The 26251-nt window shown below is 32.5% G+C and overlaps 2 protein-coding genes across 2 annotated transcripts in view; one reads left to right on the top strand and one right to left on the bottom strand.

The window, feature by feature from the left end:
• LOC111030748 (lachesin-like) overlaps window positions 1–12508 on the top strand; it is a 128348-nt gene extending 115840 nt beyond the window's left edge. The window contains exons 6-7 of the mRNA XM_022310410.1: window positions 8911–9079; window positions 9732–12508. Coding sequence (XP_022166102.1) covers window positions 8911–9079; window positions 9732–9832 — 270 coding nt within the window. The 3' untranslated portion in view covers window positions 9833–12508. The remainder of the gene's footprint in view (window positions 1–8910; window positions 9080–9731) is intronic.
• A 4246-nt stretch (window positions 12509–16754) lies between these two features.
• On the bottom strand, window positions 16755–24997 carry LOC111030752 (glucose dehydrogenase [FAD, quinone]-like). The gene is made up of 4 exons (XM_022310417.1): window positions 24945–24997; window positions 24787–24835; window positions 19011–20428; window positions 16755–18917 (listed from the first exon to the last, which is right to left on the bottom strand). Exons 3-4 carry the CDS (start codon window positions 20412–20414, stop codon window positions 18450–18452), a joined length of 1872 nt encoding a protein of 623 aa, XP_022166109.1. The 5' UTR covers window positions 20415–20428; window positions 24787–24835; window positions 24945–24997; the 3' UTR covers window positions 16755–18449.
• Window positions 24998–26251: the final 1254 nt, after the last annotated feature.

Below are 26251 nucleotides of genomic sequence, written 5' to 3'. Positions count from 1 at the left end.
GTCGAAAGAGGCAATTTATAATTATTCATATTGCATTCAATTGATATACTTACATCTGCAAGCAGTGTATGAAAATATGTTTATAAATCGCGCCCGCGGTGAACTGCAGCTGTAGTAAAAATGTGGTATAGAAAATCGGTGAGGCCCGCCTTCCCGAGACTTATTTAAATTTAAATTTATTAAATTTCTCAGGCCATTGTAAAAAACTTTTTTTTACCCGTTTCCTCCAATTTTCTCCACTCATATACAACAAAAAGGAAATCAACGCGCCTCTTGAAATTGTCCAGAAATCAATTAATCGGAATCGACTTAGATAAACGGGAATTTACGAATCAACTCGTTCGCAGACCAATAGTGACCACAAGTTCATCGGTATCCATTTTGAATGGATTGGGGCAAACGCCATAGTTGTTACATTGTATGCCATTATCGACGTACATTTTATTATTCTACGTAATAGTATTTCAGTCAGTCGTTCGTGCAACACCGAATATCGATAACATATATGTTTTTTTTAATTACGTCACATTACCATAATTATAGTGATTTACAAAAAACCCTTTATTTGTTATTATTATTATCTAGTCATGATTATTTTTTTTCTATGTACAATTATTATTATTATGTTATAAATTTAACCGTATGATTGTTCGGTTAAAAAATCAAATTATCTCCTCGTGGTGTCCTCTGCGCGGGGCAACGCTAAACAGCTAACATGGAAATAAAAACCTCTGGGAGCGATTCGCTACACACGCATGATGGATGTCAGCTCAAAATCATATATTATTGTCCTGGTCGCAATTTACCCTTCGTCGGTTGCAATTTGGACGGTTTATATATACTTTGGTATTTCGGTAGGACTCGCGAGGTTTGCCGTCATCGACCGCAGTCTTGGGCCCGGTGTCGAACCGTCGTTTTCAAGACCACTATTGTCCCCTCTGCGAAAAGCATTTTTTCGTAAAATCGTTATTATTCGCGACTAATGGTCGTAACTTTACGCGAGTGAGGTAGGACCCGGTAAACTGTGCGCCGCACTGTACTTTGGGAAATTACTTTTCTTCTTCTTTTTCTATATATTTCTTTTCTTTTTTTTTTTTATCTCGTATCCGCATTTCGCACGCATATTATGAGTGTCTAACCTACGACACTCAACGACAGTATTGCGTGAGGGAAAAGAAAATATGTTCTTACGACGCGAAAGCATCACCTTCGACTAGACTTCGCGGCTGAATACGTTACGTTATTATAGGAGTTTTTTTTTTCAAACGAGATTACGATTTCTGCAAGTTTTGATGGTAATATTTTTCACCGCATTTCGCGTATAACGGATACAAATCGTTTTACGGATATTATAATAACATACATCATGCATACCGCTGAAATACGGGCTATCTATATCCTCCACTGGTGCGGGCTATGTATATAGGTATACCTACTTAAAATGTTGAATATAAATCTTGGCACGAACAGCCATAAATCGTATTTTAATATGGACGCGGGTACACTCGGCGTGACATTTTTTATATTATTATTATCATCATCCGCCGACTTCTAATAAAGTTGTAACTGAAATTTGTCTGTATATTTTTTTTTTTCTTTCAATATTTGGAGAAATATCCATAAATTTAATACGTAATAATATTACGCCGATGTACGCACGCCGTTTCACGTGTAACGTATTAGGCCCACGTTGTATATTGCTATTATTTCGGCGGTATTTCGCTGCACAGTAATATTATTATCGACCAAAGTTCCGTTCCAAAACGTTGCTAAGCCAAACTCCGCCATTATAATATGAAACATATTATTTGAACGATATGGTACTACAACAATATTTATTGATGGGTTTTCGGGTCGGGGACAAGTTGGGAAACATTGTTAAGACTCTCTGTGTGTGGTTTTATCCCCACTTCCAACGTCTTAAACTAATAACAGGGTGTATCTGTACACGCACATATACATTAACACATTAGACACTGTATAAACAATAAACTTTCGGCGAACACGCGTGTATCTACTGTAGTCATAGACGCGGAAAGGAAAAGGGGTCTTTTAAAGAAGTTTGCAGGAAATTATACTTATCGACCGGTGGTCCTACACCACTCTACCCACTTTTTCTTCTTTTGTCTGCCACAGATAATGTAAAAAATAACACCCTCGAAGCAAGAATACAAATCGAACCATTAATCTAAGCGATTTCATAGTAAACCAATTAACGCAGTTTAATATGAACAAAGAAACAGTCATTATAATAGTATAATGATAAAACAAATAAATTAATGGCGGTATAACAATAATAAAATATTAAATTTATTTTAAACCGATGATAATAGGACAAAATATGTTGGTATATATTTTATAATTTATTATCATACATTCAACAAATATACTTAGGCTGTCCTATACTTTTACGAAATATCTGTTCTCTAACTCGGTATAAAAATGTGTAACTAACCAAGTTTTCAAATCTTTGGAGAATATTACAAAAGTTTTGATGGTTAGCTATACGGTTAGTACTTACAAACTTTCTCAACCGCAAGCTATGAATAGCACAACCATCAAGTTCATAAGCTCAGTATTGGCTATTTGTCAAATTGTTTTTCTTGATAGTTCGAAGTCAACGGAATAAAACAAATAACTGATTAACTAGGTTGAAAGACAACAAAAAGTTTAAAGCCACTGCTGCAAGCGAAGATACATTAAATACTGCCCAATGAAAATTTAATGAACTAGCTCTCAAACTGGATCTATAAAAATGCACATGTGAAATAAAGTTAATAACTGTCTAGAAAGAATTTAATACTAATTATTATTGAAAAATAAAGTTATCAACATAATGGTTTGCATACTGTATTAAACGCATTAGCGTCTTTTAACGATATATTTTTTAATTTAAATGTTCAACGTTCAAAAGTTAAAAGAAATACCAGTTTTAAGTTCTAAGAATCTTATAGAAACTAATATATTTATAATGAAATTAATATCGCTGAAAATAAAAAAGAAAATATAGTCTGCTGAGCAATATTATACATTAAACCATATACTAAACATATTATAGTTCAGCACATAAAAAAATTCAAGTTTTGTTGGAATTGCGGCATAATGCCCTCCTACAAGGCAACAAATACTCAGAAAACGTTTAAGCATTTGAAATTTAAAAAAAAAAACTGCTCAGCTAAATAATTACTGTGCTGATAAAAATTAATGATTTATACAATTATACCTCTGTGCTTTAAAACACTCGAAACCAGTTTCGGACGCTAACGTAGCTCTTGCAAATGAGCTCTTGGCTACGGCAGTTCGGCAATTCGCTCAGCTACAGGACAGTAAATTATTACAATAAAATATCAATTACGGGAAACAATTAACAATACGAGTACGCCACAGTGGATTAATCGTGATCGATTCCACGAAAATTGCATTTTGCTGTCGAAGACGTCTCACAGCGCGAAAGTAATGATATTATCAACTGTCGGAAATAATAACATTTAAAGTGTGATTAGATTAAACACAAACGGTGGTCAGTTGTTGGCATCTCCAATGAGCCGCTCTGATAAGTGCATTTCTCGACCCTTGCACAGTAGCGCAGTTTGTTCATCCAAATTTAATTTTACTAAACCTATATGCGTACTCGGCGTGGAGCACTCAACAATCCGCATAGGCTCAGTTATGTGTTCACATTTTTAGAACGATATATTTACCCGTTGAAATACCAACCCACTTCAATAGAATTTAGATTACAGATGTAACGATATATTAACATACCCGTTTGTGCACAAAGGTATTGTAGGTATTTACCATTTTATAACGAATATTTAATTCAATAGGCATCAACAATATTATGTTATAAATGTTAAAGGACCTATGTCATATTTTGTGCATACATACGTATTACTATGAAACATTCTTTTTTTATTTAAAACGCATAATATGTTTTCGTATGATTTTTAAATAAATATAAAATGAAAAAACGTGGCTTTTAGTTTTAGTATTTAAGCATTATTCATATACGATAATAATGAATCGACTACGCCTATACCGAGTAGTTTAAATGGTATAAGTAAAGTCCACGATTTTAAGCATATGCCCCTCACTTATATAAATAATTTTAAAAATAATAGTATTTTAATATCTTATAAATTAAATTATACAAGATGACTATAATAAAATGGAGTATTTACTGAAATGTATAAAGAATATATTTCTACTTACAATCGTTTATATCATAAAAATGAAATTCGGTCGTTCTAAACCGCATATCTTGAAAATGTTTGGACCGATTTGGCTCATAATTTCTTCTAAAATGTTCGTAATAATCCGAATGAGATTCTTGGGGAAAGATAAATCGGGAAAGGTTTCCGAAAAATTGGAAAATATGAAAGGCTTTTTTTCCATGAGATATTTTAATATATAAATGGTTGCCATGAGTCACATATTATAATATATTAATAGTATTAAATTAGTAGAAATGTTTATTTTATTTTCTTATAAATAGTTGCCAAGTCAGGTTACATAATAATTGTATAATTTATCATTTTAATATATTTTGGTCACCATATATTTTTAAACCCAATTGGCTTATCCGCAGTTAATCGACTCGTAAACTGCTGGATATTTTCAATACAAAAAACGCCAATAGATTCCACGAGACTTGGAGGGTGTTTATAGCTTACTTTATCAACCCCTATAAATAGCCACAAATAACTTTTTTCAGCTATCCCATTTTAAAGTGGTCACCGTTGCTTTAATAACTCGGAAGCTGTGAAATGTTATTCTATACATTGTACCGAAATAATATCAAGTGCAATATATCTAATTTTTAATCTTTCGTTTTTCGTTTTGTCTCCCTACATATGTATTTCCGACCACTGGGCATCGCCGAGAGCAATTGTAGCTGACCACCCTAAAATACGAATTGTTGTTGGACCATCGTGTAGGAATCGTGATCTGTGTGTGTATATTGTTTGTGTGTGTGCAATGACGCATAATATAAATATAGGTCACTAGTAGACGCGTATTCGGCCATTTGATGTGGGAGAACCTTCATGCGCGAGCAAGTCGAGATCGGAGTCTGCCGGAGACTTATCGGCTGGGACAAAACACGGACGTATTACACACGAGGTCTCGTTGTGGTGGTACATAGGTAGTAACCGCACTGGTCCGATCACTGTCCAAAATGTCAATGGCCCTAAAAAGCGCTACCCCCACGAGGGGTGGTCTATCGTTACAACGCTGACACGTACTATATGTTGACGGGCGTAACGTGCATTTATGCTACCTTTTTATATGTTTTGAAAAAACGCAACACCTCGATTGTAATACATTTTAAATAGTGGGCAGTGACATTGTTGGTTCAGAAGAAATTCCCTATATTAAAATCATGTCTATAATGTTTGTTTTGCATTATTGCAATGCTTAAAATATCGCGAAACATACATAATATTATAATAATTAATGTTCATATATAGGAACACGTTTATTGGAATATCAATTTGTTTACCGCGTAGGTTAATCAATTACCAAAGTGCATATTGTTTAACAATTATTAATGTCCGTTTCACACTTGCACGCGTATTACACTGTGGTAGAAATATCATTTAATAATATGTATGAGGACTATACAGTTCATTATAGTCGAATTTATGTTTTCTCGAAATTTGTAAAAAGGTGAAAAAATCGCAATCACTTTACACTACATTTTAGCCAACGGGGTGCTACTACCAGTATAAAATACCCAGTGACCACTTAATGCATAGTCGAATATTACTCGTGGCTGACTCATAGAAGAAACGAAACGCACATAGGAATCGGTACGACTCACCAACTCGACGAAAGATGATCGCAACGCACAATTGATGTACGGCAAGTGCGGAAGGAGATGGATGGACTACCCGCGAGTCGATCCACAGCGACTCCCGAGATAAGATCCACTAAATCAGCGGTTCCCAACCTTTTTAGTTGTGCGGACCACCAATTTTGTGAACAAATCTCTGAGGCCCACCTATATACGTATGCACATGTATATATATATACATTATACAGACGGCAGCTATTAGAAATAAAAGAATTAAGAAATCAATTTTTTTACTAAGAAAAACACTTTATTCAACTGAACCACAAGTTAAGCAATTTAATGTGATTTTTGACATTGCTTGTCCCGCAAGGGAGAGTTCATATCTGTATTAAGACTGGATAGTTTTACCTAACCTAACCTACACTGTAGTTGATGTTGATTAAATAATTTAAATATTATTATAACCAGAAATATTATAAAATATAAATTATAAGGTACCTATAATAATAATAATAAATAAATATAAATAATAATAATATTATTTTAAATATATATAATATTTAATATTATATGGTTCACGACCCAGTACTAAGCTGCTCGGAGCCCACGAGTGGGCCGCGACCCATGCGTTGGGAACCGCTGCACCAAATTGTCGTACTCGGTTCGATTGACGGAAACTGCACAATGTCGTCGAAAATGTTGAATTTGTATATTTTGTTCCCCTCCCCCACCCCCATATCTGTGCTCTGGATTCGTGCCCGGCGACAGACCACGTCGAAATCATATCGGACTAAAGTGACGTGAAAGGCATAGGGGAGAGGTGGAGGAAACGTTATTTTATGCCCCGTACGCGCACTCCCGCGCGGACCGCTTTGTATGGAAGCACTATAAATAAAAGGCGACATCTATTGAATAACACAACCAGACAATCAATACATAACTTATAGGTACCTAGGTTAGGGTTCATCACTTTTTTTTCACCTAGGTCTGATGTCGAGACTGCCTTAATAATACTACGTCGAACCACAAAATGGATTAGTGCGATGAATATATTGTTATACTTACGTATGCAGACAATGTAATTATCTCGTATTATACAGGTCGTACGAGGTAATCAAGACTAACTTGCAGACGTCTCAGTGAATATTAGTTATTCATAAACTGTATAATAATATATACATGACAGGGTCTGAAATGTGCTTAAAATAATATTGGTACAATGACCTGTAAAAGTGTAAAGACCGTATAATTTTCGTGGAGATAACAATATCACTGATAAAAAAGTTTTTAGTTGAGTTTCGCAATTATTAAAAAATTAATAATAATCAAATAGTAACATCGACAGTATTGATAAACCATCGAAATATGCAACTTACAGATTGCTTGGTGATTAAAATACTTTATAGGGTTAATACTAGGGTGTACTGAATTAGTCGTACATAATATATCAACACGAAATAATGAACAACCTAAATGTAACTGAATAGGCTTTTATACTTACACAAAAATGTGCATTACAGACGGGGAACATTCGTTCAACATAAAATCACGATAGAAAAAAGTCATTAAGTTCTTGTAGTAGGTATACCTATATTATTTTTGAATGGAGTACATTTTGTTATTATATTATTATGTAGGCGCTTTCTTTTTTTACTTAAGAAGAAATTCTACTGCTTGCAACTTAAATTATTTCTGGGAAACAATTTTGGCTGCATTTACAAAAACATTGAATTTTAATACAAACAAAACATAAAGAAAAACTTAAATATTTTTAAAAGTGCCCAGATATTTTCTATTTATACTTCGAATATTTAATAAAGCTAATAATTTAACACAGTACATTTAATATCATAACTTTCTATTATCCAAATTGAAAAAAAATATATATATATTTATGAAACCTCTGTGCCATATAATGTTTAATCATACTTGCGATTCCCTTAAATATTAAAGAATTGTCCAACGTGTATGCTGCACAACAACAAAAATATGTAAGCTCAATGGGTAAACCAAAAAAAATTCACCTTAACAATTTATAAGGTTTCTAGATGCAGTCCTTCAAATTTCCAGGGTATTTTTTAATTTTGTAAAGTATTCCAAGTATAAAGTAAAAAAAAATAGAAAATAGATAGTCGCTGCAGTTGTAATGTATCTAAGTGCACATATTTTATACAATTTTTTCTGATAAAGGGAAAATTCTACATAACCCTCAGCCATCCGTCCGAAATACAATTCACGAAAATTGTAAGTTTACATGAAACCGCTGTGCATTTCAAAAGTATTCCAAAGAAATTCAGAGCTGTTAAAAAACAAAAGTTTTATGGTATAATACAGGGTAAGACGTATAGAACACAGTGTCCAAAGTTTTAAAAGGTAAAATCGAATTCCTCGAATCAAAAATAAAATTCATTCTTGTAAAATTCTTCGAACAGTCTGCGATTTATTGAAAAACTTTTTACATGAGAAACTTTGAGAATAACACTGGTTGTAGTGTGCATTTTCTGTAATTTTGATTGATAAGTGAAAATAATAATTTTATTTTTCTTTTACATTGCATTATGTTTTAATTGAATAGTGCTTTTGGTGTTAGGTATTTATAGACATTTAATGTTTTTGACACGAAATGTAATTTAAACACTTTTCTTAAGAACAAAAATAATTGTGCCCATACTAACTGTTGGTCTAATTGCGACTTAATTTCCGCGTGTCTGTTGATTGTTTTAAAGTATACTGCAGATTTATGGTTTTTTCGAGGTCTCAAGTCTGAGCTCAAGGTTTTAGGCTTTGGCACATCATAATATTGTTATGAATTTAAGCAGTAAAAGTTTTAAGTGAAACCTTGTAATGAAAAAACAAAACACTTGAGCGTGATGATGTACACAGATTACAACTACGAATAAAACGTTCATCGATTCCGTAAAAAAAAAAAACTCACATTATTTTAATTTAATTTATCACTTTAGAATATTAAAAAATATTCACAATTTATTTGTTGTCATCTGGTGCAAAAAATATATATTTATTTGAACGTTTTGCTAGGACCTTAACTACCTACCTACCTGCTTAAAATGACATTGACTTTTGAACATAAAAGTACATCGCCATTTTGTCCTCAGATTATCAGTTACGATTCGCCCAGAGGAGGCGTGAACGTAGTCACCGAAAAAGGAACGGTAACCACCAGTCATCTGCTCATACAAGAAGCTCGGGTCGAGGACAACGGCCGATATCAGTGCAACCCGTCCAACTCACAGCCAAAGTCCATCAACGTACACGTGTTGAACGGTGAGCGATAGTGTTTTCGGTTTTTGAGTAAATAGAAGACAAAATGTATAGTAATATGAAAGATATGTTATAGGAATCAATTTTATGGTTTACAATTTTTGCGACGATAACGATAAACTCGTCTCGTCAAAAATTGTGAAATAAATGTGAAACATAATATTGAAATCATCAACAATGAATTCGTTTTAATAATATGTCACTGCAGAGGAATTTCACGAATAAATCGTTATTAAATTATGTTGATTAGGCAGTGGGGACAACTTTAATATAATATGTATAGTACCAAGCCTTAACCGAACGACGTGAAGGCGTATGATTTTTTTCTCCGTGCATTTTTTTTTTTTAAGATTTTCAATTTTGAAACGGACACTCGGTCGTTTGGTCAGTGGCCCAAAGTACAAAGACCGTTGTAACCTACAGCAGGATGTAATCCGTTTTCGATACCTCATTGGTGATTGTAATTTATGTATTGCGTGAACATTATTGGCGTGTCACACAGTGCATATTACGTGAGACGTCAAAGCGTTGTAGGTCACTGGGTCACTGTAGGGTTTTTGTGGGTCTCGCGAGCCACTGAAAATATTATTTCATTGTTATCCATGCACGTGCGCGAGTTGTGAAACAGTAAGACTACAACGACTGTTGTTCGCAGGAGAGTACCCGGCGGCGATGCAACACGGCGGCCAAGCTCACCAGAGGACCACCCACATGTATTGCTTGATATTTTTCGCGTGCATGCTGCTGCACGTGTAAGCACGACGACGACGGGTGCGCACAAGACGACGTAGTGCACTGCGCCGGATGTCCGGTCCGGGTGTCGTCTTCGCCTCATCCACATTCGACCCACACATTCGATCCGTCTCTTGGACCCGATCTATATATTTTTGTTAATATTATAATAATGACATTATTGTGTTTTGTACAAGATATTATTGTCCGCAGCTCTGCACACGTGCACTCACTACTAGACCCACCATACGAACCCACGAGGTGTTGCTCTGCACGTGCATTTAGGGTGCACCGTCGACGGGTGAAACGCCGGCGAGTGCGCTTCGAGTGCGCTTCGAGTGCGCGCGCACTCTGTGTGTCTGTGTGTGTGTGTGTGTGTGTGTGTGTGTGTGTGTGTGTGTGTGTTGGTGTGCGTGCGCGAGTGTTTTTTTGCGCTATCGATACGATGCGGGCAAAAAAAAAAAATTTAAAAAAACCCCTCTGGATTGTATAGTAGCAGTTTTAGAAAAAATAAAATAATATAATTTACCGCGTTCCACGAAGACCGACCGACCGCCGAGTGAGATGGAGATGCGAAAAAAAAAGAAACTGTAATATTATTATTTTAACGACGGCTTCCGCCGCATTGCGTCAAAAGCGCTATTATATTTAAATGTGTGTGCGTGTGTGTGTGTGTGTGCGTGTTTGTATGTGTGTGTGTGTGTGTGTGACGACGGGTGACATGGGCGAGCTGTGTGTTCACCTTGTCGAGGCGGGCGAACGCCGTCAAACGTGGAAATTCAATGGTTCGATGATTATGGAAACTCTTCCGCCCCCCCCNCCCAACCAACAGCGGTTCAGTAAGAATAAAATGTAGAAAATAATCCGTACCACACAAAACCACCCCCAACCTTGCAACTGCAACCCTCAACCACAGGCCGCGACCCATCAAGTGAAGCGTACATTTAACTTTTTTTTTATTACACACTCGTCGTCGTCGTCGTCGTTTGAACTTACGCGTATGAAATATACTCAACACGAATCGACCGAAATTATGAAGAAAAAAAATTATTTTTCCCTCTCTATTCCACGCGTCGCATGATTGTTAAAATACGCTTAGGACGACGTCCGCCGGTTAGGTTCCACCAGCCCCCCACCCACCAACAATCTACTGGCAACGGCTAATCTCCAAACCCTGGAGGTTTCGACGACGACGACGACGACGTCTGAGCCCTCTGCAAAGACTGCTGGGTTTTTCCGGGAATTTCTTCCACCCCGTGTAACCGCACGAACGACGTCCGAGCGTCATAATAATATTCGATTCGTATGCCCTCGTGTCTCCCCCGTCAAAGATGATAATATTGTTGTAATTTTGTAAAATAATTTATACATAATATAATTATTATTATTATTATTATTATTATTATTAACTACTATAATATCGTCATTAGACCAACACAATATTGTGTACATTAGCTTCGCGTATACGTCACAATGATAACGAGTCGTTATAGTTGTATAAGCTATTGTTGTGAACAATCGTCAACGGTTTTTTTTGTTTTTATTTTTTAGATTACCCGACAAAAATCAAATCTGTTGTTTGTCCGTCAGAGACGTAGTTCTATACAATATTTAAGTCATTTAGCATTAAATCAATGTATCATATTATTATATAATATTGAACTTGTATTATCTCCCATTCGATATTATAGACTCGCACACTGTTTTTAGGCGACTTCGAATTTCGATATTACGTATACTCTATCTGTATGATAATATAGTTAATAATTATAATCGGCCGTCTGCTGGTTACTTAATTTGAAAATATGTACCGCCGTTGTGGGTGCGTACCTATATAATATAATATGTGACGCGGACTCGCGATTATCTGTGTGTAGAACTACTGAAATTATTATAACGTAATAATATTATACGGTTATTTAAACATTATCCGATTAGGTATTAGGAAAATGCGCTTCGTTTTTTTTTTTGTTTTTTTTGTTTTTTTTTTTTTTAATATTAAAATGTAACATACAATTCTACTACTATATTAAATATTATATAATAACAATATTCAATACCTAACTGTAAGTGTGTATATATATTATATGAAAAAAAAATAATAATAATAATGATAATTTCTTCTTCGTCTTTTTCTATAAACCGTAAAATGATAACTCTTACTAAAAGTTAAAACTATAAGCCTCTGTACGAGAAACGACATCTATTTAAAAGCAGGTACCTACTATGTTATTATTATTATTATTATTATATACCTAGCCGAAGTTGTCCGTTAACGCCGTCGCCGCCGCGCCGATTGGGTACCTAATAATATTATACCTAATAAATAAATATTGCGTATGTTACTATGTTATAACGAACACTGTGTTGTACTTTAGGCTTGTTGTTTAAATATTGACGATATTGATATTATTTTAAAGTTTAAACTATTCGTTGTCCACATTGATTTTGTATCCTCATGTGTTTATATTATATTATATTATTATTATAAGTGTACATAACGTGTATTGTATGCCAATAAGATAATAATTATAATATTGTCTAACCAAAAGATAGTTAAGTTATATTTATATAAAAAAAAAAAATAATAATAATTACAACAACAACAACAACAACAACAATAATAATAATAATAACAATACCATTTAAAACGATTGTTACCTAACTGAGATAAGCTAGTAAAACAAACAAAAAAAAAAATGGTTTTTTTTAACCTTTTTCTGTTTTAATAATAATGTTGTAAAAATCGTTATACAAAAATATTATGAATTATTATTATGGCATAATATTATTATAATGTTAATATATATATTATATTATTATTCTATTATGTATTGTATTTATATATTATATGTGATCACGCGTATTATATTATAAACAATAACAGAAATGATATTATTGTACTATTTGTTTTCTATGGCCGCCACGTTATTCTTAGCTTATATAATATAATGTATTATATTACGATGATGAACTCCCGTGACGTACAAGTAAATTTACATATTGTTTGTTTTGTTAGGTAAATTCGACGTAAGATTTTGAATTTAAAACGACGCATGATCCTTGATGTTTGAAATAAAGATAGATCATAAAAAAAAAGAATTCTGTACATTCAAGTATATACCTAGCATATACCTAGTATATACCTACACCTACTATTATAAATAATATGACTATTATATTATTATACATGCATAGTTTATATAATAATATTTTCTATTAAATTTGTATGCGGTACTAGCTCAAACTATAATGTGGACATTTGTAATTTGTAATAGTTTTATGTTCCGCATTCTAGGACTGTACACTGAATACAGAAAAAAAAATTGTATGAATATGATATTATTTAATACGTAATAATATGAGTGAGACACAATAATAAAATAACATTATGACTTATTGAGTAGGTAACGAGATTTCTGATCGTTTCGTTATGTAAGGCAAAAATACAACATTCGTGATTTTATGTCGAATACAATCCCAAGTATACCTTATTAATATAATATAATATTGGTATTCGGTTTTTTACAATACTTTATGCTTCAAACTTGCTGGTAATGTTTGAACCTTATCATTTTTTGCTAGACACCTATTTTCACCGAAAATCTGATCAGTGTCAAATATTATCAGTTTTACAAATTCAATTTTCACCCAATAGCCGAAACCCAAAATGTCCAATCAAATGATAAATAAATTTAGATATAGGTACCTAAAACATTGCACTACATAAAATACTTATATTTAAGGTAGTGAAAATATATAAAAAACGAGTCTTATGTAATATACCTATATTGCTATTTTTAATTTAAATTAATCCCATTGTTAAACCAAAAATAAATACATTTGTATTTATTAAACCTATAATATAATATATAATATGGAATACTAATTAAATTTTTTATAAAATCGGATAAAGGTTACAACTTACAACATTTGGTTTTTTTTTTATTAATTATTAATAAATAATAATATACACAATAAAAAACGAGTATCAACTTCAATTGGACAAAACAATTAATATACACAGCAGTTATCTTACCCTGTGGCGTAAGCATCAATCAATACAGTTTTATACGTTTGTTTTGGCGTTATTATTTCAATAGTAAATAAAATAATAATAATAATAAACAAACAAACAAACAAACAAAATACAACACATCAAAACAAGGTTATGACACATAGTGTATTCCTGCTGTGCCCATAAACTGTCTTACGACGTATATGCCTACTTCTCGTTTTTGGAACGTTTTACTTTCGATTATATTTTTATGCTTAGAGGAGAAGATTTGTCCTCGTCAAGTTTTTTCCACTCAGTCGGGTCGAACGTCGTCGTTCCGAGAGAACACAAATTAATAATAAAGTGTTAAGAGACGATAAAAACCATCAATCGGTAATCCGTCGAAAATGTCCCGGAGCACGAATTTCATTAATGCAAAAGGTGGAGGGCAAAGAGTGGAATATAATAAAAGTCCACAGGTCTCAGATTAATATTTCGGTCGTGCCGAAAGCGATAAAAGCCCCGACTCCCGTGTGGCTGGTGGGGGAGGGGCGCAAGAGAGGGAAGACGCTGTATGGTTTTAGTAACCCTTCACCTCTGCTGCAGTGTGTGCATCGGACAGTTTTATTTTTATGGCCAGCTAACAATTTTACTACTGCTCCTACCGCACAATGACCAGCAATGACATTTTGGTCGATGCTCGAGAAACGCGAACAAATCCTCTCTGTTTATAAATGTTTCAATTTGAGTGGGCAACGATATATAAGCGACCACTCCTGTTGAAGTAGACAAGTGCTCGAAAGACGTTATATACGAGCGGCGGCGGCGGCGTTATTATCTCAGAAAGTAAATATCGAGTTCCAAAATATGACTCAATATAGACGCGGCACGGGACTTCCCGCATGGTAAATTATTGAAACTAAACTAATAGTAAATAATAATATTATAACAAAAGTGATTTTGTGTACGGAACATTGCGAACAATTTCAAAAACGGTATTTTTTACTTAGTCAAGACAAAAACGCTTAAATCGTTATCATTCGCTGCAGTATAGGTAACCAATTTCGTCAGAAACTGCACTAGAAATATCTTTAGAAAAAAATTGTTTTTGTGTGTTTGAAATATTTTTGAGTTGCTATAAGAACACATTATTTGACGAGGAGTATTCAATGTTTCTAGTAAAGAAAACACTTATGCGAAACCTTGCATTGCAGTTTCAAACCTTCGGCATTGAGATTCAAAATGTTTTTATAAATTTTCGACACCAAAATAATCTGTCCATTTTCGAGGGTTTTTTGACTTTGATGTCTATTGATTTATAATCACACCGACTACGAGTATACAACTGTTTATTATAACCACCTTCGTCCTCATTACTTTTGTACCAAACAATGATACATGTAAACTTGGAATATCGTGGGTGGAATATTATCGTCAAATAAAATTGTGAAATAAAATTCAAACATATTTATAATACACACGCATAGAAGTTCGATTTTTATTCAATCTTATTTGCGATGTTCAGTACCTATAATTACAGTCGATCGTTAATTACCAACAACATTAACATCGCGATTGTTAAAATGTATTCCACTGTCGATTGCAGCCCGTAATGTTATGTCCCTTTTTCGTGCCAAGTTTTAACGGCGGTCGTATGTAGATGAGTGTTGTTGAAAACGGTAGAAGACAGCGGATTGGGACTCGAACCGGATACCTGGTACACTTGCTGTGGCTCGTATTATTATAGTCGGCTTGTGCAGGACGGTTTTAATAATAATAGAATATTTGATGTCGAGACGGATCTTATGAATATAACAATCAACTCGACTGCGAAAATATTTATGAACCGAGAGTTCACCGAAACATCGTCGCAGACGTTAATAACTGTGCGGTTAAAAAAAAAAAAACCTCCGCCACGATCTAATAAGCCACAGGGCTTGCGGGCGAACGTAAAATAATAAAAAATCTATATAAAAATGTTTATTAGAGACTTGTCCACGGTTTCAGATATACATATTATCACTGTAGACGACAGTTTCGTTTGATTGTCTGCCGGCAAATGTGTCGTCGAAGTTTTTGGTTGTCGGTAAATATATTATTGTGATTCTACGAGAAAATGTGCTGATCGTGCGTTGAGCTATGGGCAGCGAGAGATCAGTCGCCGAGACGTCGAAACCAATGTGCTTGCAAATCAATAGGTAGAATAATATAATTAATGACAGAAATCAATAATTCAAAAATCATTACAGCTGTGAATACACCTACCTATGCGTGTATACTTTACTGGAAAAATCTATTACCGCTGTACGTTTTTTTTTTTTTATCCCGACCTAATTATTAAGTGACTCGCCAGTTGTACTCATATTAGTCGTAATACTTACATGCGGTGTCATCCTCGTGTTTTAATATACAATAATATTTTGGTCGTAATATGGACTTTTATTTAGATATTCCGAAAAATGTTACAAGACCCCAATGTGTAAAAATATAAAAATGTATACTAGCGATTTGTCCACGATCACAGATATTATTATAATACACGACTGGTTCGTTCGATCATCTGGTAGTCAAAGTTTTGGTTGTCGGTGAATAATTTTAAGTGGAAATCGTGCTGATCAATGACCGTATACGATGAGTTTGGAGAGAGATCGGTCACCGAGACGTCGACACGTCTATACATGAATATCAATAGATGGGTATCATATATTAATGACAAAAATCAATAATTTAAAAATGTATTATAAAATCATTACGACAATGATGTATATATAGGTACACTTTATTGGAAAAAAACAGTACTGTATATTTTTATGTTTAGACTTAATTGTTAAGCGACTTTCAAGTTGTACTCATATTATTCGTAATGCTTACATATGATGTGTAACACTCACATTATATACAATACTGACTTGTATTTATTTTTAAAGAGGTATGCCTACTGTGTATGTATTTTTTTTTTTTTTGGCGCAGTAAAAAAAAAATATTCACGACGAGGACTGATCATTTGAAAATTGTAAAATTAATTAGGTACGAATTTTAATTATCCCACCGGAAAAATATTTAAATAGGTTGGTACCGTGTAGATAAACAAATTTTTTTCATTACAAAGTTCAAAACTTTTTTAATCATTTACGTGATTACGAGTGGAATTTAGTTTTATTTCTTAAAAGTATAACAATTATCATAATAATAACATTAATTTTTAATCTACAATTTCACACTTAACCTTCAGTCTTGTGAGTTTGTCAAACAATCACTGACGGATATACTATTAGAACACTGACATTTATTTCTTTTCTCGTTTGTGTATCAAAAAAGTTAAGCAATTAAACCATTTTTTCAATCGACCTGAATTATTACAGCCCAGTCACCCCTCGTTCACCATTTTTCGACAGGAAATGTAATAAATTGTACCACCTCTAAAATAAATCGGGTTTAAAAATCTGTGTACCGTGAAAAATGAAGAAAGAAATACAGACCAAGCCGTAAATGTTATCGTTCGTGTTTGTTTTTTTACTTTATTACTTTTTCGGAAATCAATGAAAATAAATTTGTCCAGAACGACAAAACGTTTCAAAACTTACCATGTATATTACACTATAAACTGCGAAGTACTAATATTCAAAATTGAAACATATTTCTATAAAATAAAATACATCATTCAAAGTTCTTACTTAAATATAATACCTATATAATATATATTATTTATTTAATTTACGACCATGTGGTTATTGTTGTGGAATATAATACATCGAAGAAAAAATAATTGTTTGTACAATAATAATATTTAAATATTTCAATGAAACCATAATAGTAGGACAGTAAAATACTATGTACCTATAATTTAATTTATTTGTCATGACATAATTAATAATTAAACTATTTTAATTAATTTCTTAAGCACCATTTTTATTTGCAAAGAATATTTATATTTCTAAAAAAAAGGACAACTACGTGGGCTTTTACATGGGTATTGGAAAATGGTGAATTTTTTGAATTAATATAAAATTAAAACAAATAGGCAGTCAAAATAAACAGTAACCCAATTTTAAATGTAGAGATTAAATTTGAATTTATTAGGTAGGTATACCTCTTTTTAGGAAAACCGAGAACAAGTTCAATTTATTTTTATCCTTGTGACGATCAAAAGTAGTAAAATGGTTTTATTTTATGATACCATAACAAATTTATGATCGACGGTGACATTGGTCGTGACTCGTGAGTAACACTGAGAACATACATATATATTTGTAAATTTAATAATAATCAAAACCAAATAAATATTGAGTAACTTTATGCTAAAAATGATTGCGCTCGATTTATGTATATGCTTTTTAACATTGTGATTCTATTAAAAATTTACATAATTTCTTATTTATGTTTTTTTGGTACAAATATGGTCAGTACTGATAGGTGTACCTCATAAGGAATACATTTTTTAAAATTATTTTACCTAATAAATACATTGTTAATCATTTATTTTATATTCTAAACTTACATCTTACACACATTTAAAAAAAAATAAAAAATAATGTCTAACTTCTATTGATAATAACACAGAATGGATTTATAATAATTTGTACTGATATTCTTTCATAGAAGTATTTCAATCACAATATTTAATACATATCAACTAGATACTGATCACAAGTCTGCTTGGATGTTATTCAACCAAGTAGACTTAACTAAATCGGCACCTTTCTCGCCAATCATGTACGCTGGTGCAACAGTGTGACCGCCTGTAATTGTGGGCATAATTGAGCAATCTATCACCCTCAGTTTATTCACTCCATACACTTTCAGCTGAGAGTTCACTACGGCGTTTCGGTCCCATTCCGGTCCCATTTTGCACGTGCCACTCTGGTGGTGCATTTGCATCGTCATCGTCTGCACACAACACTCCCAGTATTGATCGGTGCCAAATTCTAAATGCCTACACCCGAGCATGGGTGTTTTGTGCAAACGGGAACCGTACTTTTGAAACGCCTTGGTTTTGCTGAGCTCGATCGTCATTTTTATGCCTGCCACGATTCGTTTCAAATCCATTGGGTCGGTGAAAAAGTTCGCGTTGATCACCGGTTTGTCAAATGGATTAGCGCTGCGCAGCCTTACCTATACACATGGACAACATGTTTGTCAATGATTAACATTTTGATATAAACCCATCAACCAATATAATGTTATACATGTGAACAAACTTCATACCTGTCCTCTGCTCTCCGGATACATCAACATAACCCAGATCGACCACGTGTCACGTGCCAAAGCGCCGTGATATGTTTCGTAGTATAGCCTGTCGGGTACACCCATCGATCTCCTTCCCATACTGGCACCCAAACCCCCTTCTCCCGCCAAACTGGTAGACAGGAATATGTACTCGATATCAGGAATGTCTCCTACATCCGTGTTGTACTTGGTTTTCACGTAGCCAACACCTTCAGGGGGTAATGTTGTCATAAAACTCCTCTTTTCGTGTATTTTAAATGCTTCGTTTAATAAGTTACGAAATATTCTATCCGGAACAAATGACACAGTTTCGTTTACTAGAAATGCTAACCCGGCAAATGCTGGATGTTCTTGTAAGTTGTCTCCTACCCGTAAATCACTTACGGTTTTTATACCTAAAGAATCTAGATGTTCTTTAGGCCCAACACCTGACAACATTAACAGTTTAGCCGAGTTAAACGTGCCTGCTGATACTATGACTTCCTTTTTAGCCAACACTCTTCTTTTCCTTTTATTCTTCATGAACTCCACCCCATATGCCACTTTTGTTTGTTCGTCTATTAATATTTTCGTGACATATCCGAATTCAACTACATGCAGATTACTTAAATTGTCGTGAAGATATGCTCTTGCAGAAGTAATACGTCTGCCACCCAACGTTGTACTTTGAATTCTGGAGAAAACCACATGACTACCCGGAGCGTTATAGTCACCAACAGACATACCGACCTCAGGTGCTGACTCCAAGAACGCTTCGACCAGTTTTGACTTATAATCAGGATAGCTAATTGGCAATGGTCCTCCGACCCCGTGATAAGGGGACCTCTTTAGTTCCGGTACGTTTATGTCTTCGTTTTTTATGAAATATGGTAGTACATCATTAAAAGACCACCCTCGATTTCCTGCTTCTGCCCAACGATCAAAATCTCTTACATTACCTCTTGTGTACATATTGTTATTAATTATTGTGCTTCCTCCCAATCCTTTTCCTGCTGGCCATGGGCAAGTCTTGTTTATAAGTCCTTTACAAGCATGTAATTCTTCTTCCGTGTGGTATGCCCAATTGTAATTTGTAAATTGTAAATAGTGAGCAATACTTGGGAGAGAAGTAATCAATGATTCTTCTCCTCCAGCTTCCAATAGTAGTATGTTCCATCCTGAGACTTCCGCTAACCGTCGAGCGACTGTTGCTCCTGCAGCACCAGCTCCTACCACTATGAAATCGTATTCATCTAGTATTTTTTTATTTCCAAATTGAGGATCTTCGTAGAATTTAATTAAATTTTTACGGTAAGCCTGACCCAAATATCGAAAGATATTTATTGAAAAACATGGGCTAGCAATGAGTAGAAAAATCCCCAGCACGACAAGTCTGACAGTCATGGTTTAAACTGTATCTGAAAATATAAAACACTTATGAATATTATAAGTACTAATTTGGATTTATTGTGAAGTAATAGTTTACATAATTTCACTTTCTTGAATTTTTTTGGTTTTAATAAAACAATCTAATCGATACATTATATTACTATAGATTGTAATATTAATTTGTTTTAAATTGTATGTATAATATTAAATAACAGTTTATATTATTATATATATTATTCTGTGTCCAAAAATGGCCAAAAATAGCAAAATAAATAGTTATTATGGGTATTTTTCAAAGTTATAATATATAGTGAAGTGTATAACGTGATTTATAAGGCATAGGGTCAGTGTCAAGCTGCTATCATATTGTTTAAATAATTTTAAATTGTTCAATCTTATTTGAATGTTATAATAGGCACTTTTTTGATAAATAACTCGAATACCCAGCTCAATGTCGTAACCATGCGCTCACATATCGTGTATTCATGACGATATTACGATAAACTTGAAAATAATACCACTGCCGATTTTAGAAAGGTATAAACTTAAAGTTCACTCAAACTTTAAAAAAAATATGATTTACGCTTAAACTTTACACATAATTCGACTTATCACATTTGATATTCTGACTTGAATTTGTTCTAGGTATATTTTCTTATGATTAGACAAAGGTACAGTTGGGAATTGATATTTTTTTAAACTATTTAATATGATTGTATTGCTCATATTATTTTTATTTTGTATGTGTAAGGAATTTTTATAAGTATTTGATTCCCTTGACTACTTGGCGATATTATTACTTTTCAATTATTATACAATACATAGGGTTTACTGGATATTTCAAATTATAATTTATAATAACGAGAGCAAACAAAATATGAAACCGAAACTTATATTGACTTTTGAGTTTTATAATTGATGGAAGTACCTCATCGATATTAACATTATCTCCATAAAATAATCTAAGTACTTAACGTCACTCATCGTAACATTCATAATTGTAATCATTTCCACCCGGAACTTTTAATGTAAATATTTTGATAAATATAATGCCCATACTACTTTTTACTCTTGAACAGATTTACTTTATCCAGAACAAATCAAAGTTATGCAGATCTCTAAGAGTATTTAATATATACCTAATATTACAGTATTTAATTCACTGTAACGAAAGAAATTTAAACCATACTGTCAAATTTAAACAGTTTGATTAAGATTTTATTATATCACATGTAGATAACTATTTGAAGACATGTATTAGTTAAAGAGAAAGAAGTCAGTTTTTTCCCTACAAACATTTCTACGAAAAATAATTTCATAAAATTGCAAAAACATTTTGAAAGTAATAGACAAGTCAAGTTTAATTTTAATATTAATATTTTTTATTACAATTTAATGGTTTTATGAATAAATAACGGACTTAATTTTAAACAGAAAACCAATAAAATATTATTATATTTGAGTTTACATTTTTTATTGCAGAATCTAATGTATATTATTTATATATTGTGTATATTTTGTAAACCTTTACACGAATGTGGTAATGTGTAAAAAACGAAGAATCCTCACATTGCAGGAATGTCGTTTTAATAGTAGGTAGTTTGAAATAAATTCGAGTTTTATAAGTATCTGCAGCTGTTTTATATTTTTGAATATCACAAAACAAAAAACGTTAGATTTTGCTAAAATTTCCGTAATTTCAGATAAGTTTTAAAATAAGTGGAACATTTTACTTTTGATCACTGCAAGTATCAACTAGTTAGGATTTTCTGCCAAAACTATCCAGTATAACTACTATATTTATACATTTTTCTACTGCAAAAAAGGTTTGCAGTCACCGTTGTTTACACTCGCATAATAATAAATTATAACAAAATCATTATATTCATTTATCCTCTTAAAAATTATTAAATAGAAAAAAACAATTTGAAACTATGAAAGAAAAAATTAATTACTTCTTAATTACTCAAAAATGTATAGTGATATATTGCAACACACGAATAAGTTAAAATTAAAATCGATACATTTTTTAACTGTATCTAAACAGATGCGAATTGATAGCTAATCATCTTCTCAGTCCGTTTCGGCCATGAATATAGTTTCTTTATATGGAATGTTTATTGCTACAAGCGATACTGATAATATTATGTTGTCAAGGTTCTTCCCTTGTAATAAAAATAACTATACAAATTCCAGAGAAATGATTTCAGATATTCAGAAATTACTGCAATTATTAAATACAATAATACCATTTCATATCAATTTCTCACATTTGTAATTTTTTTACACATTCGTTTGATGTTTAATTACACAATCATAATATATAATAATGTATTTTATGATTCTATAATATTTTAAAAACAGGTTATAAAAAAATATTTATTAACTACTAAGCAATTGGTTTTATTAAAAGATAGTTTTGCATGCAAAAGTTCTCAGAACAAACCAAAAATATTACTCAAGCGTTGTTTATATTTCTATCTAATCTAAAAATAAATTTCAAGTTAAATGAACACCTAAAAATCTATCAATATATTATTATGACGTTTGTATTCCCTTCTTTATGTTTTTAATAAAATCATTTCATCAATTGAAGGCAGTGTTTATAATTTACAAAAAAATATAAGTATAAATATTATAAATATTAATTACATTAAAAAAAAGTCTTGAAAACGTTATTGATAATACAAACGTAAATGATAAACAACACTATTATCTGCATATAATTTTATAATTATTATGTAAGTTTTATTTAGTGTTTTTAACTTGATAATTATATGCAATTTTTTATTTATTTTTATAATGAATAATTTAGAAATTGAAAACTGTTTGAAATAATTACTTTTAAATGTTCTAAATTTCTGCAAATTTATATTCGTATATTTAAAAGCACTCCCGTGAATTTCCTGGAACAAATCCAACAAGAAATATTCTCGTTTCTTGTGTTTCGCTTAAAATGTTGGGTATGGTAATTCTTGGAAATACCAAAGACTGTCAAAACCAATTATAATTTCCCCTCCATTTTCCGTATTATTAATATTTGTTTTGTTTGATATTTATCAAGTCTCAATTGTAGTAAACTGCTGAGCAAAGACATATAATTATTATATGCACATGCGTCTTAAAGGATTAGATATAGCCAAAATAATTCAAAAACAATAATAGGATTGACAGCAGTCGAATATGTAAGTGCAGTAATTTTCAAGTGCCTCACACCTAAAGGTCTGAAATCATGAGGCTGGAAAAAATAAAAATAAAATTGTACTGTTTTTGCACATTACTTGTACGACACAACTTGTTTAATAATTTATAATTGTGTACATCTTTTGTTTCATATATCAATATACGAACTAAGAAAGCCTAATTTTTTCAAACCTAATCCTGTGAGTTGTGGCAACTATGAGTAATCATTCATTTTTAAGGCCCCTTCCCCACCCACTACCGAAAATTCCTGCGAACGCCAATGGCTATGTTCTGTTCCACTCTACTACAACTCACGAACAATTTTTAAGCTGTTTTTTAAGATTTTGACAGAAATTAGGAAACGAGAAAAAGTCACACAATTTTTTTGTTGACTACTTTTTTCGTTCGACTGTACTTCAGAGAACGCCAACAAAACATACGAAAACATAAATAATTATATACGCAGTTCACCATTTATTTTATTTACCCACTGTATAGTTGCCATGAATGCCGGTGTGTATAGATACATTTTACCTTGAGTTTTGTAAATTATTTTAGGTGGGTCAATAATATTATGTATTTTGAAAGTGTTCCGAAAATCTTTATCAGTACGATATCAATATGTCCCGATAATATACTAACTAGTTTGATATTATAAATTCGTATTGCATCATTCGACGAAATTACTTATTTATTTGTTCATTCACCTTTCTGCCGTATCTTCTGTTTTCGTCACGCCTAGCTATATATTTAACGGTGTTATTTTGAGAGTTTAAAATACTAAAAATGTAAAAAAACTGATACTTACTGAGTTAAATTGTAATTTAGTATCTAAATAAAATATTTGTTGTGTGATTTTTTATAGAAAAAAAAAAAACAGAATTGTAACGGAACCGGTCAATACCACATTTAAATACTTGATATATCATAGTCGAAATGTAATTTTATATTTTTAAGTCGTATACGTGCTTTTTCATACTGCAAATTATCCAAACAAAGAAAAATTGAATATTTAAATGGAATACACTATTATTTAGCCTTTTATTTAGCGTTGATTACGATTGATTCGTAATTCGTGAGTTCTGAAGACCCCATCGAATGCCCTTCACACTGATGAGCTCCCGTGGTATAACTAACCCCTAGCTGTGGTTACAATATGAGGTTATAAATCTTAAAAATATATTGAAAATGCATTTTTACTTACATATTATGACAGCCTGATGATTTATACGCGACTGCGAGAATCACATAATCTGGAACAAAATATACAATGACGTTTAAAACAAGACCAGAAAAACTTTAAACGCACGACAGCGGACATACGGCACGGTCGAACATAGCGTAAAATAACTACATGCGTACCTCCTTGTTACCTCCTTCGGAAATGCCAGCGTACTGCCGCAGTTTTTCATCGAAAATTACCAGATGTCCATGCGAGTATGTTTTTTTGCAAAACCAGTTTGTTGATACGGACGCGACTACCCAAGTTCAATAGACCAACAATTTTGGACGGTTCGTTGACCTTCGAGATGGAAAAAAGTTTCGTGGTCAATCCGTTATTATCTGACCATTAGGTTAAATATCATGTATTTTTACGATACGTAAGTCATTGTGTTGATATATAAAAATACTCTCTTTGTTTTAAAATACTACGTAGGAATCAATATATTTTATACTGTACCGGTACAGTTTTTTTAATGTGCCACAATATACTAGATCGTACTATCAGTCGTAATAACTGTAAAATATCTAACAACTAATGTTTTTGAAATTGTATCTTATTCGGATGTGCTGTAAAACTAACTGTTTCTAAAATTTATAGCAAAACAAAACCATGTCCAGACAAAATTATCGGAGTAATGTAAACAGTTTTTTTCGGCAGGATAAAACTAGGCCACGTGAAAGAGTGAAAATGCTTTAATTATTTCGTTTAAACCGGCATTTAGATGCGTTCAGGTTTTTAAAAATATATTTGTTAAAATTTAAAAATTATTAACATGATAACCATTTGGTGCACCAATACAGCGGTCACCAGCCTGCGAATCGACGACAATTTATCTTGAAAAATTGCATTCCATCTTCAATATTAGAGTGAAGAAGACGTTATTAGAATTTCCGCAATTCAGTGCCATTTTATTTTATACTTTCACGTCAAAAATAAAAAAAGCACTTACATGACGGTTGAAGAGAAAAAATTGCACGCATATTATGATAACGACTGCACAAGAAAAAAAGAAATACAACAATGAGAAATAAATATATTTTTAACGTCGTTATTCTTTATAATATATCCTGACTTTGATTATTTGTTTCTTGCTTGAATAATATCAAAGGACATATTTAAATGCAATATATAAAAATTATAATACTAAATTTTGTGCCGGCTTCTGTGAGTTAAAATTGTTCATTATTTGATTGTTTTTTAATCATCAGGTGAGTTGTTACTGAATGTTCAGTACGCATTGGCCAATGGTATTTGGTATTTTATCAATCACTGCAAGTTGTGCTTCACCACCCCCAAAAAAGTCTAAAGTCGATGTATTTATATAAAATTTTGACAAAATGCAATGACCCGTCGTTATCAAACGTACTATTATTAGATTACAATCGCTATAACACAGCTACTACATAGCTTGATTCATAACAGTCATATCTTTCCAAAAACATCA

This window comes from Myzus persicae, unplaced genomic scaffold (genome assembly GCF_001856785.1).
Source record: "Myzus persicae strain clone G006 unplaced genomic scaffold, MPER_G0061.0, whole genome shotgun sequence".
Classification (NCBI taxonomy): Eukaryota; Metazoa; Arthropoda; class Insecta; order Hemiptera; family Aphididae; genus Myzus; species Myzus persicae.
The sequence above is the reverse complement of the archived record's forward strand: the minus strand, read 5'-3'. Positions and strand labels throughout refer to the sequence as shown.